A 12,672-nucleotide genomic window follows, 5' to 3' on the forward strand; every position below is an offset into this window, starting at 1 on the left:
AGTTCATCTTCACCTGGTGCTGACCAATTTTTGATTTTCTTTGCTCTTTTTTCTACCATTTTTGTTGTTATTACTAGTTCTTTCATTTCAACTTCTGTTTTATTTGCATCCACCTCTTTTAACCAAGCCGCATCCTTGTTGTATTTCTTTGGGTTATCCCATATCTGCTTCCAGAACTGCACTGTTTCTTCCTTGTCAGGTACTGACTGATTCTTTGCAGTTTCTCCATTGATGGATTGGTAGAAACGTTTCTGATTGGATTGAAATTGGAGGTTCTGCCTATAGTTTGCAATTCGAGCTTCATATCTACTGATTTTCCTGGCTATAGCTGTTATTTGTTGCTTTATTATTTCCAGTGCTTCCTTGATCTTCCTTGTTTCTAAGTGGTATTTCTTGATTAGGTATTCTTTGGTCTTCTTGTTCTTCAGCTTCTTTTCTTTCATCTGTTCTAGCTTGCTTGCATGTGATCTTAACTTGCTGATCTTATTTTCTAGTCTAACCTTCCATTTTTCTGGTGCACTGTTTGTTTGTTTTTCTTCTTTGTTGATTTTGCATCCCAGGTATTCTGTTATAACTGCAGCTGTGCTGTACATTAGTTGGTTTGTTTCTTGCAATGAATTGGTGCTTATACTTGATATTGCAGTATTTGCATCTTTTAATGCTTGTGCTAGCTGTTTCTTTGGAACAAGCTTCAATGCAGGTAGCCTTATTCTGTTGTTTTTGTGCTGTTCTAGATGCTCAGTTATTCTTTGTTTCAATTCTTTTATTTCTTTAGTTAGAGGGTTTTGTTCTTCCTGAGGTAGAGGTGCCTGGTTTCCAAATGAGAACAGTTGTATATCTCTGCTAGATTCCTTCACTGCCAACTCCCCCTGGTTTGCCTCTACATTCTGAATTACTTCTGGTAAGGCTTTGATTTCTTTGCCCTGGGTAAACCTTTGCAGTTCGTCCAATTCTGTTTCTGTGAATACTTTATTTCGTGTTATAAATCGGCGTTGATCTGCTAGTCTCTGTTCTGTTATTTCTGATTCTGGATGTTGTTCTTTCCAGAACTGGTGCATTCGTTTTAGATATCCTCTTCTTGTTGGACTTGATCTGTAGTAACAGATCATTATTTCTTTGTTTTCCATCACTGTGTATCTGCGACGGGTAAACACCTTTTCTTCCAGTAGTTCTGCAGCTGCTGGCCCTGGTTGCTCAGCCAACAGTCCTGAGTCCTGTAACCCATTTTTCACCAGATATCCAGGAACTCCAATATCTAGCGCGGACCTTGTTAACCCGGGCGACGTCCGAGCCGGTATGGCATTCTGAAATTTACGTCTCACCATATTTTTTATGGGAGAGACACTCTTTGTCTGACTCCTCTGATGAGACCTGTCACTCAGCTGACTTTGTACCTATTGCAGGTCTAGAACTCATCATCTCCTGGTTTTTAGCCTGGCGCCTTAACCACTAAACCAAATGATTAGTGAATAGCCAACCAGCTTGGCAAATTTCATGCTCAACATGTAAAGATCACAAGGCAAATTTGGGTCCAAGCAGCGGTCGCAAAGATCCATGTGTTGGGTATTCACAGGTGTAAGAAGTATGTGTGATAGACGTGCACTCAGGGTGGTTGAGGATACCTCTGCACGCATCTACTAAGCAAGTAACAGTATAGTAAAATGTCTGTGGAGATTCTCAGTCCTCAGGGATATGGCTGTCCCAAAGGGACAATATATTTTGCTCATTTACCAATGCAATATATGAGTTTCTCCCTCAGCAGTTCTTCTACTAAATTTTATCTCAAACAATCCAACCAGTTTCTACGACAAATATTTTAGGGCTATCAAATGTACGCTAGAAAATCTGGATATAAGGCAACTGGACTTTGTTTGTCCTCGAAGACTTTTCATTTCTCATCCAGGAAGCTTCTTCAGTTCTGACTGAATGGTGGAGGATGGAAGGATTTATATTCTTTTGCAGTCATCTGGTCATTAGTACTCTTTCTGAGAGTCGTTGAGGCCACTTGGGGGTTTATCTGTGCCTTCAAGGTCACAAATGGGTGGTGGAACCGTCTTGGAACTGCTGAAAAGACGGTGTTGTAAACAGGAGAGCAGTGGCATCGTATCCCCCCCCCTTCTGTTGAGAGAATCAGGTTACAACAGAGTCCTTTCAGCAGTTCCAAGAAGATTCCACATCCCTTTGCGCTATTCAGGCGGCCTGAGAATACAGATAAACATCCAAATGGCCTCAACGGCTCTCTGGAAGAGTACTAACAGCCAGATGATTGCAAAGAATATAAATCCTTCCATCCACCCCCGTTAAATCAGCACTGAAGAAGCAAAACATCTTCGAGTAAAAGCAAAGTGCAATTGCCTTTTTGGGGGGAAAAACCCCACTTTTGGGACAGTACAGTAAAAGGTTGTTTCCCTCAAATAAGCTAACGCCGCTCTTCTCACAGAAGCCAGAGTCAAAACTTAAATGTTACGTCCTCCGTTTTTATCTTTTTAGGCTTTGAGTTGCTTTACCAGCCCGAAGTCGTGCGGCTCTACCTCTCCATTCTCACCGAAAGTCAGAATTTCAATACTTTGGAAGCAGCGGCCGGCGCCCTCCAGAATCTCAGCGCAGGAAACTGGACTGTGAGTGAAATCTGGGTGTTTGGGCTATTTTTCCTGGAAATGTATTTACTCAGTTGTAGTAATCAGTGCTCAGTCATTGCAGGGTGCAAAAAATGGCTGCTGGTACGCAGCATTTTATTGTTTATATAGAGATCACAAGAAGCAAAAGTTTCTACATGGCAATAGCATTTCATTGGCTAACTTCTTTACCAATCCTCAAGAATATAGAAGCCAGAGGCCAGAAACAGGGAATAGTTAATAACATCTTGTTGATGCGAGCTAGCTGTTATCAGACAGGCAAGCAAGGTCACACAGACCTGCGCACTTTCACATCACCATGGTGATTGAAGGGGGGGAGATAGATCTAGAGAAGAAGAAGCACACAGGCGTTGGAGGGGCAGTTTTCCACACACGACCTTTGCCTGGCCCCCACCTCTATACTCAGTTTGCTTGAATGCCGCACGCGGGCAGGCTTAAGATAGGTGGACTTCAATCCCCAGAGTTCCCCAGCCTGCGCTGAGTGGAGAATTCTGGGAGTTGACGTCCCTGTGTGTCTCCCAAGTTTCCAAGGTGGAGACAGCACAAGTTTAATGCCATCAGAGTATGGCCGTCTTCCTTTGAGATCCAGGTTCAGTCAAGCTTTCCTCACTTGATACTCTCAAGAAGTAAGTCAACCTTAGACTTGCTACAAGGTTCTCTCTATAACAGTGTGGATTAAATGTTCTAGAACCACGGACCATTCAGTTAGCAGGGACCACCTTACTAAATTAAACACATGCAAGTTGTTCTTTTCTCTTCGGGAGCCTGAGAGTTCACTTTACTTGGTTGGCTGGTTCTTTCTCTTCCCTTCCGCTCTCCTCCCCTTCGCTCCCCTTCCCTTCCGCTCCCCTCCCCTCTCCTTTCAGTCTGCTCCCCTCCTCTTTTCTTTTCTTTTCTTTTCTTTTCTTTTCTTTTCTTCCCTTCCCTTCCCTTCCCTTCTTTTCTGCTCCCCTTCCCTTCCACTCTTCTCCCCTTCCCTTCTTCTCCCCTTCCCTTTCATTCCATTCTATTCCTTTCCTTTCTGCTCCCCTTCCCTTTCATTCCATTTCATTCCTTTCCCTTCCTTTCTGCTCCCCTTCCCTTCCACTCCCTGTCAACGCTGCAAATATTGTATATTCTTGCTTTTGACAATATGCAGAACTGTCTGAGGTTAATACAGAGCAGAAGGGGGGTGGGGGGTAAAGCCCGGGGAAAGAAAGAGGAAGGAAACATTTGACCTTCACACTAATTGGATAATGTGATATATGACGGCTAATTTAGGGAGGGAACATGCTGATAATTTAACTGCTCAGAGAAAGAGAATTTAGATCTTAGCATCCCTCTGTTATGCCTGTGCCGACATTTTGCAACAATAAAAGACTTTTAGGAAAATAAATGCCTGGAAGTTCTTTGAAGTGTTTCTTAGTTGGAAACATAACACTCCCCTTCCCCTCTGCTCCTCTTTCCTCCCCTCCCCTTCCATTATGCTCTCCTCCTCTTCCCTTCCCTTCCGTTCTTCCCAAGGCCTACAACCTGATCCAAACAGCTAACTTGAGCAATGTGCAACTTTCCGTTTTAGTACAGTCAGACTGCAAAATGGATGTCAAGCCCAACAAATCAAGGCTTGTAGTGATATTGGCTATAGTGACAAGAGTCTTTGCAAGCCTGAACGTGCTTCAGTCACCCACCCACCCCATACTCCTGTGAATTAGGAAGGTGTCTGCCCGAATTGCTTGTGCCTAATCTCTTCGTGTTCCAGCTGTAAGCCACGTTCTCCCCTTGGATAATGGATCTGGACAATTATCTCTGTCAAGATCATCTTCCTTCCTCTCTTACATGCCAAGACCTCTAGACCACAAGGCCTAGGAGAAGTCTATTAGTGTTCTCTAGCACCTTGGGGAAATTACTCATTTCAGACAGAAGTGACTCACTCTTCCAATCATTGATCAGTTTTGCTAGGAAGAACCATAACCTTGCATTTAGAAATAAAAGACACTAAGCCATCGTTTCTCCCAAGAGCAGGAGTAGGCAACCTTGGCTCTTTTATGACCCGTGGACTTCAACTCCCTGAATTCCTGAGCCAGCCACACTAAGGGGAAAGGGAGAGCCATGCTGGCTCAGGAATTCTGGGAGTTGAAGTCCACCAATCATAAAAGAGCCAAGGTTGCCTATCCCTGCCCAAGAGATACACTTCCACTTTCCCAAGCTTTGGTCTTTAGAAGTTCTACACCACTATCATGGTCTTCGTTTCTTCCAGAATACAGATTAACCCGGCCATTCAAATTTCTGTATTCTGCATTCTGGTAACCCTTCTGTGACGACCCAGGGCACAGCACAGAGACCAAACAGTCAACTGGCAGTTCAAACGGCTCTTTATTTGCTCCAATTTTCCCCCAAATGCTCCCACGTTTCTGGCAAGCCCCAGAACAAAGTAAGACACACACACACACCTTCAGCAGCCTCTGGCTGCAAGTAGTTTCACACACAGTTAGATTAGAAGAGTAATTTACTCAAGGCCACGTAGATAACAAGGGATGAAATGTACCTCCAAAATCTAATGAGTCTGTGGAAATACAAGCTTGGCCTGAGCAGTTTCAGAAGAGAAGCCAAAATACAATCCGAGGTCTTTGAACACAAATTAAGTTTGTCAGCCAGTCCAATGGGCAGAGTTTCAGGGTTTCCAAGCAGAAATCACAATACAGAACAAGAGATGAGAGAGTTGTTTCCAAGATAAGCAACAGCACACAAAACTCCAAGGAATTGGCGTTTGTTCCCGACAAATGCCTCTCCCCACAGCATCTCCTTAAGTCTCAGTCTCCAGGTGTGCCTTGTGGAGAGGGACAGGATGCTCTCCTCCCGAGTAGTTGAGCCTGCCTGCGTTGTTCCCTTCTTCTCTCCACTCTCCGTGCTCTAGGATCAGGAGGGGGTGGCCCTTGTTCATTGCCTGAGCTTCGTCTCTCATGTTCATCCTGTCCCAATCTTGAAAGGCCCTGGCCTGCCTCGGCCTGCTCTTCCCCACAGACACCTCTCCCTCGACTTCCATAGGGTCCCCTTCCAGCTCATTTTCCTCCGCAGATTTAGGCATGACACCTTCTGAGTGGCTGGCTTTTAATCTTCTCCCTTCCTTCTCGAATAGTGGTCCACGTACATCCGGGCGACGGTGCGAAAGGAACGAGGACTTCCGGTCCTGGTGGAGCTCCTCCAGTCAGATTCAGACAAGGTGGTGAGAGCGGTATCCATAGCCCTACGGAATCTCTCCATGGACCGCCGTAACAAGGATCTCATAGGTGAGTCTTGCAAGGGGATTGTGGTGTGTGCAAGACCAAGGCTGACCGTTGCTTCCAGTTCAGCAGGTTGATTGCTGATGCTTAGATGATGATATGAGGAGGACAATGATGATGTTACCCATTCAGTCGAGTCCGACTCTTGGTGATTCTGCGGGCCGGGTCTCTCCCCATCTTCCAATCTTTGCCCTGCTTCTTTGAGTTGTTCTATGCTCTGCCTGGTGTCAGTTTTGATGGTATCCAGCCATCCAGTGTTCTTGGAAGTAAGACCTGAAGAATCTTTCTTTCTTTCCTGAGCCTCATGTCAGGAGGTTTTGTGTGGATAGGCTTACAAGGGTCCTTTAAAAAACGTGGATTCCAAGGCTTTCTCACAGTCAAATATACAGTAGTTTTAAGAATGAGAAGCAAAAGAAAAGCTGAATGATCTATATTCTTCAAAGATAAGGTGAGATGTTATTGGAACCACGAACGGACTACAGATAACCAATTTTGAGTTTTGCCATTCATCTATAGCAGGCATGTCAAACTCGCGACATCACATGACGTTGCGCAATGTATCGCGGCTTTTTCCCCATTGCCGGCAGTGGGGTGGGTGTGGTTTTGACGTAACGCATCCGGCCCGCAGGCCAGCAGTTTGACATGCCTGATCTATAGGGTTTCCTGCCTGAGCAGGGAGTTGGACTAGATGACCTCCAAGGTCCCTTCCAACATTATTATTATTATTATTATTATTATTATTATTATTATTATTCATTAGACATAAACCTCAGTCAACTGAACATTCAAATTGGCTGGCGCTGATGGTTGACACAGGTTGCTACCTTATTATTGTTGTTGTTGTTGTTATTATTATTATTGAATCTGGTCCTGGTTGTGTTCTGGTCTTGCCTATGTTGAGTTTGCCATCCAGAGCATCTCTAAAAACACCATCAGACCTGTCGGTCTTTTTTTTTTAAACCAAAAGAAAGGGAAAAAAATCCCAACGTCGATCATCTTTAAGCAACCGACCGCCGTTCCCGCTGAAATAAATGCATAATGGCTAGTATTCCACCAGGACTCGTGTAGTTTAATTGGGCTAATTGCAGTGAAATTTAGAAGAGAGTTAAATTCCCCAAACCAAACAACAAAGGTTAATCGTACGATGTTTTATGATGGGCAAAAAATAATAATAAAAATGAGTTTGGTGCCAAACGCAAATTAGCTGATGGATCTCAAAAACGTGAGGCTTGTTCAAAAAAAAAAAAAAAAGCGGCGGGCTTGTGGAGGTTCCTGGAATCTGTTTCAAACTTCTGATCTTCTAAACCTCGCTGACATTTTCAGGAGAAATGCTGGAAAATGAACTCATGTTGCAAGTACGGGGAGTCCTTGACTAAGGACAGTTGGAACCAGAACTTCCATCGCTAAGTGAAGCAATCATTAAGTAATCTGATTTTATGACCTTTTTTGCTGTGGTTGTTAAGCAGATCACATAGTCCTTGAGTGAATCTGGCTTCCCCTATTGGTTTTACATGTCAGCACCCAGATGGGAAGGTCACATGACCTCAGCATGATGCAGCCCTTGTCAATACACACCAGTTGCCCACACCCAAATCTTGCTATTTTAACTGCAGGGACATTGCTGCCGTCATAAGAGCAATGATCCGTTGTAAGTCCCCTTTTTTTCAGCACCGTCGTAACTTTATGCAGCTGCTAAATGAAGAGTCACAAATCAAGGATGTGAGAGCATGCACAGTCTTGTTGCGCTGAGGTAACCCAGGAGTAAATGCGGTACCCAGTGGTTTGTAATTAAATGTGGCTTATCACACAATATCTACAAATGTAGAAATAAGATACATACATGTGGGGAAACAGCAAACTTCAATACACAGCAATTACAGCAGTCAAACGGAGGAGAGAGAAGAAAATCCATCAAAAAAACCTTCCCTTTTATACTCAGGCTCTTAAAGGGATACACACACCTGCTGACTCATTCCTACGATTGCATCATCCACATTGCATCACATCTTTACATAAGCTGTTTAGCTATTCAATTATTATCCTGACAAAGGACTACCTGTAGGGGTTCTACCTTTAACTATAGCTGCCTTATTTTTCAGGTTAATAAAATCGGTTTGCAATGACAGACACGCCTTCTAATTTTTTTCAGGTAGCTACGCCATGGGGGAACTGGTAAGAAACTTGCCGAGCCGGCAACAGCGGTCTTCAAAAAACCTTGAAGAGGACACAATAGTTGCCGTCCTGAACACCATCCATGAAATTATTACGGACAGTTCTGAAAATGCCCGCTCCCTGATCCAGACGCAAGGCGTTCAGAAGCTGGTGGCTATCAGCAAATCCAGGTTTGCATCTGCAAAGAAATAATTCTAGTAATGTACCAAAAATGACAAGACACCTAAGGGGGTGACTTTTACTCACATCATCTGCTCTGTTGTTTCCTAGACTCAGGCACCAGATGTGGTGTAGACTTCAACTCCTAGAATTCTTAGCAAGAGTTGGCCGGCTGGGCGATTCTGGGAGTTGAAGTCCATACATAAAAAAGTGATATTCTGATATTCTTCGCACCAGTGATAGGTACAATTATAGTTCAACATCTCAGATTGAGGAGTTTTTATTAGTTTATCAAAGTATAAAATACAAAGAAAATGAAAATAATGGGGGGGGGGGAAGGAAAGATGAAAAAGTGTAGGGGAGAAGGGAGAAAGAAAAAAATTGACTTCCAACTCTTTTTAGTGTAATAGGATATCTGTCTGTCTGTCTGCCTGTCTATCCTCTATTTTCTATCTATATTATTTATCTATTTTTCTCTATCATATATCTTTCTATCATCTATTTTTCTGTCTATATCATTTATCATCTATATCTATCTATCTATATCTATCTATCTATGATATATCTGTATCATCTATTTTTCTAGCTATATCATTTATCATCTATCTATCATCTATCTAGATCAGTGGTTCTCAACCTTTCTAATGCCGTGACCCCATAATACAGTTCCCCATGTTGTGGTGACCCCCAAGTGGGTGTGGCCACCAATAAGAGGGAGTAGGACAGCTAGGGAAAAGGGAAAAAAATGGCGGACAGCATGGTTTGGTGACCCCCATGAAATGGTCGTTTGACCCCAAATGGGGTCCCGACCCATAGGTTGAGAACCACTGATCTAGATCTATCTATCATCTATCTATCTATCTATCTATCTATCTATCTATCTATCTATCTATCTATCTATCTATCATCTGTCTATCTATCATCTATCATCTATCTATCATCTATCTATCTATTTATCTATCATCTATCTATCTATCTATCTATCTATCTATCTATCTATCTATCTTTCATAAGGTTCCATACTCTATAATATAGTGTAATAGAATAAGGTTCTATGTATCTATATAAAACCTCATTTTTTTACTTTGGCATAATAATATATACTAGCCATTTCTATAACAACAAACCTACCTGATCAGCAAAACCCAAAATCAATGTTTAGATTTTTTTTCCCCACCTGAAGCACAAAGCCCAGCAGCGGTTTCCAAGTAGAAATGAAGTTGGTTTGGATTCTTTTCTTGAATTAAAGCAGTGGATTTAGCCATCTCTGCTAAGTCCGTTAGCTTTTGAAGCCGAAACATCCCGAGCTTGTAAGATGGATGGTCCTGAAACAATCCATCCCCAAATCTCACCGGTCTTTTGCATTTAAGAAGCAATGCCCCCCCCCCTCGTCTTTCAGATGAGCATTTAAAACACACTGCCATCACCACCCATCTTTAAATCTGCCATAAGTTGGAGTGGACACTGAGGCAAAGTCAATAAGATGAAACCATCAGTCAATTCCAGGGCCAAAATCCCCTGGCTTTCTGTGTCAGCGTTGTGGACGCATGAATCAAGCAGCATCCTTTAAGCAAATCCAGACATTTATTGGCAAACAAGGAGATGCGCGTCCTTCGTGAATATGCAGAGATAGGGAAAGCAGGGATGAGACTGTTAATAAAATAAATGGGCCAATGTGTGGGCATTGGCAGGAAGCAGAGAAGAGTTTGGGGGAAAAAAATCCTTATTTGGATCCCAACAGCTCTATTTTATTATTTGCTAATTTGAAGGATTAATGTGGTGGCCCAATTCGTAGCAATGACTAAAAAAGTCATTAGAGGAAAGAGGGGTGTGTGTGTGTGTGTGTGTGTGTGTGTTTGCATTTTAGCCTAACGCAAAGACTAGGGCAGTGAAGACGAGCCTATGACATATATGTCAAAGGTGACACAATACGATGTTTGGGGTACCACTGTTCACCAACACCTAACAACTATCTATATACAGTATATTAATTTTTTATAATCACAAGTGCTTAATATTTCATCAGCAACATATTGTCTGGGTTCCGACATTTAACTTACTAATACTGACATCATCTGAAAAATTGATGAAGAAACTTTAAAATATATGTTAATTTTAAAGATGGAAGAGGAACAAGTGAAAGAAACAATGACAACATGGTCAAAGAATTTTGGACATAACATAGAACTAGAAAGCTGTCAAAGCCTTTGGGAAAGAAATTCTAAAATAACAACAGTGGTAGCGTACAAAGAAAATTTATATACAATGTTTATAGATGGCATTTAACACCAGTGAGGTTAGCAAAAATGTTTAAAAATCTACCAAGCAATTGTTGGAAATTTAGACAAAAACCAAGCACTTATTACCATCTGTGGTGGACATGCTCTAAAGCCAAAAGAATGCACACATGGTTAGAGAAAAGGACTAAGAAACATACAGATTTTAAGCCAGAACTATTTTTGTTAGGCATAATTGTAGGAAATTGTGAGAAAGAATGTACATATTTAATTTTACACGTATTAACTGGAGCAAGAATCGTATTCGCTCAACATTGGAAAAATGAAGATTTACCAACGGAGGAAGAGTTAATTAAAAAAAAATTAGATTGTGCAGAAATGGATAGATGGACATTGAAAATGAAAGAGAAAGAAGATTCAGTTTATTTTAGAACATGGGATACCTTTGATCAATGGCTAGAAAAAACGAGGCAGAGAGAAAAGAGTTTAACATGTATTAGTAAGAAGTCTTAATTGTGCCATCAGCAAAGTCAAGTTAGACATTTTCTGATTTTTTGACACACGGAGACCAGAAGCTCACCATCACAGTTCACAGGGCATAATTCATATTCCTGTAATTGGCCCAGAGGGACAAATCACACATTCATACAGACCGTGGATGCTCCTTCTCTGATCAGTTTTCCTGTGTTGACCCAGCAGATGTTTCTCAGAAGCTGCTATCCATCTTGTCTGAGCATCATAAAAATGAATGATAAAGGAGAATATTCGTAGCTCAGGTTTAAAATCAGGGGTCCTTGATGCTCTCCGAGCTTGGCTGTTTTCCTGCAGACATTTTATGACCCAAATTAGGTAACACCATCAAACTAGCACTGATGACGTTACCTGGTTTGAATAATGAAACATTTGCAAGAAAACAACCAAGCTCAGAGAGAACCAAGGACCCTACAGTCCTTCCTTCCTTCCTTCCTTCCTTCCTTCCTTCCTTCCTTCCTTCCTTCCTCCCTCCCTCCCTCCCTCCCTCCCTCCCTCTCTCCCTCCTCCTCTCCATACATTCCACCCCCTTCTAGACCCTAGTTTGGGTCATGAAACATTTGCAAGAAAGCAACCAAGCTCAGAGAGAACCAAAGACCCCTGATCATAACTATATTTATTATGGGATAAATATGAGAAACTCCTAATTTTGTGGGTGGTTTGATGCTTGCAGAAGTCAAGCTCCCCATTCAGTTGAAAGGGCCATGGAAATCAAGGACTTTAGAGAGCTCCAAGTGATGGCTTCCTGCTGGTTTCAGTTGACCTGAGTGAGGACAATAGAAGGAAGTTGTCTTCTACAATCTGTGGTAACTTTAGTTCATCTGATGAAGCTATCCAGACTTGCTTTATCAGTCTCAGGGATCACAAAGTGAATCAGGACAGATTTCTCTTGGAGGCTCCCATAGAATGCTTCCACCATGACCTGCAAAGCGACTTCTTTTGAAATAATTTTACAGATACGGCTGACCAATTCCTCTGCAATTGATGTGTGTTGGCTTCCTTTTTGTGTCTGTGTGTTTCCTCTCCCGCCTCTTCCAAATCAGCCAGTCCTCCAGAGAAATGAAAGCAGCTTCTCACGTTCTTCAAATGACCTGGAGCTACAAAGACCTAAGGAATGTTTTGCAGAAGGAAGGCTGGAATAAGTCTCATTTCCAGGTAAGGACACCCATGCAGTCTCTAGCTGAGGATCGCAGTAAGAGCTCAGAGCCAGTTTGGTCTAGTGGTTAAGGCACCAAGCTAGAAAGCAGGAGATGGTGAGTTCAAGTCCCACCTTAGCCATAAAAGCTGGCTGGGTGGCTTTGGGCCAATCACTCTCTCCCTCAAACCAGCCCACATCACAGGATGGCAGTTATGGGCAAAATAGGAGAAAGATGTGTTGGATATGTTTACCACCTTGAGTTATTTGTAAAAAAATAAAGGCAGGATGTGATAGATAGATAGATAGATAGATAGATAGATAGATAGATAGATAGATAGATAGATAGATAGATAGATAGACAGATAGACAGACAGACAGACAGACAGAGATAGCTAGAGAGATAAAGATAGATAGATAGATAGATAGATAGATAGATAGATAGATAGATAGATAGATAGATAGATAGATAGGTGAAAGATGGATAGATAGATAAAAGATGGATAGAGCAAGTAAGGATGGATGGATAGATGGACAGATAG

At 42.2% G+C, this 12,672-nt stretch overlaps 1 protein-coding gene across 10 annotated transcripts in view; it reads left to right on the top strand.

Moving 5' to 3' along the window:
• The window catches only part of ARVCF (ARVCF delta catenin family member), a 197,890-nt gene that overhangs the window by 178,558 nt on the left and 6,660 nt on the right, over positions 1-12,672 (top strand). For all 10 annotated transcript variants that reach the window (XM_039332364.1, XM_039332363.1, XM_039332369.1 and 7 more), the window contains 4 exons: positions 2,491-2,618; positions 5,752-5,902; positions 8,046-8,238; positions 12,039-12,150. In XM_039332364.1, coding sequence (XP_039188298.1) covers positions 2,491-2,618; positions 5,752-5,902; positions 8,046-8,238; positions 12,039-12,150 — 584 coding nt within the window. The remainder of the gene's footprint in view (positions 1-2,490; positions 2,619-5,751; positions 5,903-8,045; positions 8,239-12,038; positions 12,151-12,672) is intronic.

The sequence above is a fragment of the Crotalus tigris genome, unplaced genomic scaffold, assembly GCF_016545835.1.
Source record: "Crotalus tigris isolate CLP2741 ecotype Arizona unplaced genomic scaffold, ASM1654583v1 scf7180000024461.2689607, whole genome shotgun sequence".
Classification (NCBI taxonomy): domain Eukaryota; kingdom Metazoa; phylum Chordata; class Lepidosauria; order Squamata; family Viperidae; genus Crotalus; species Crotalus tigris.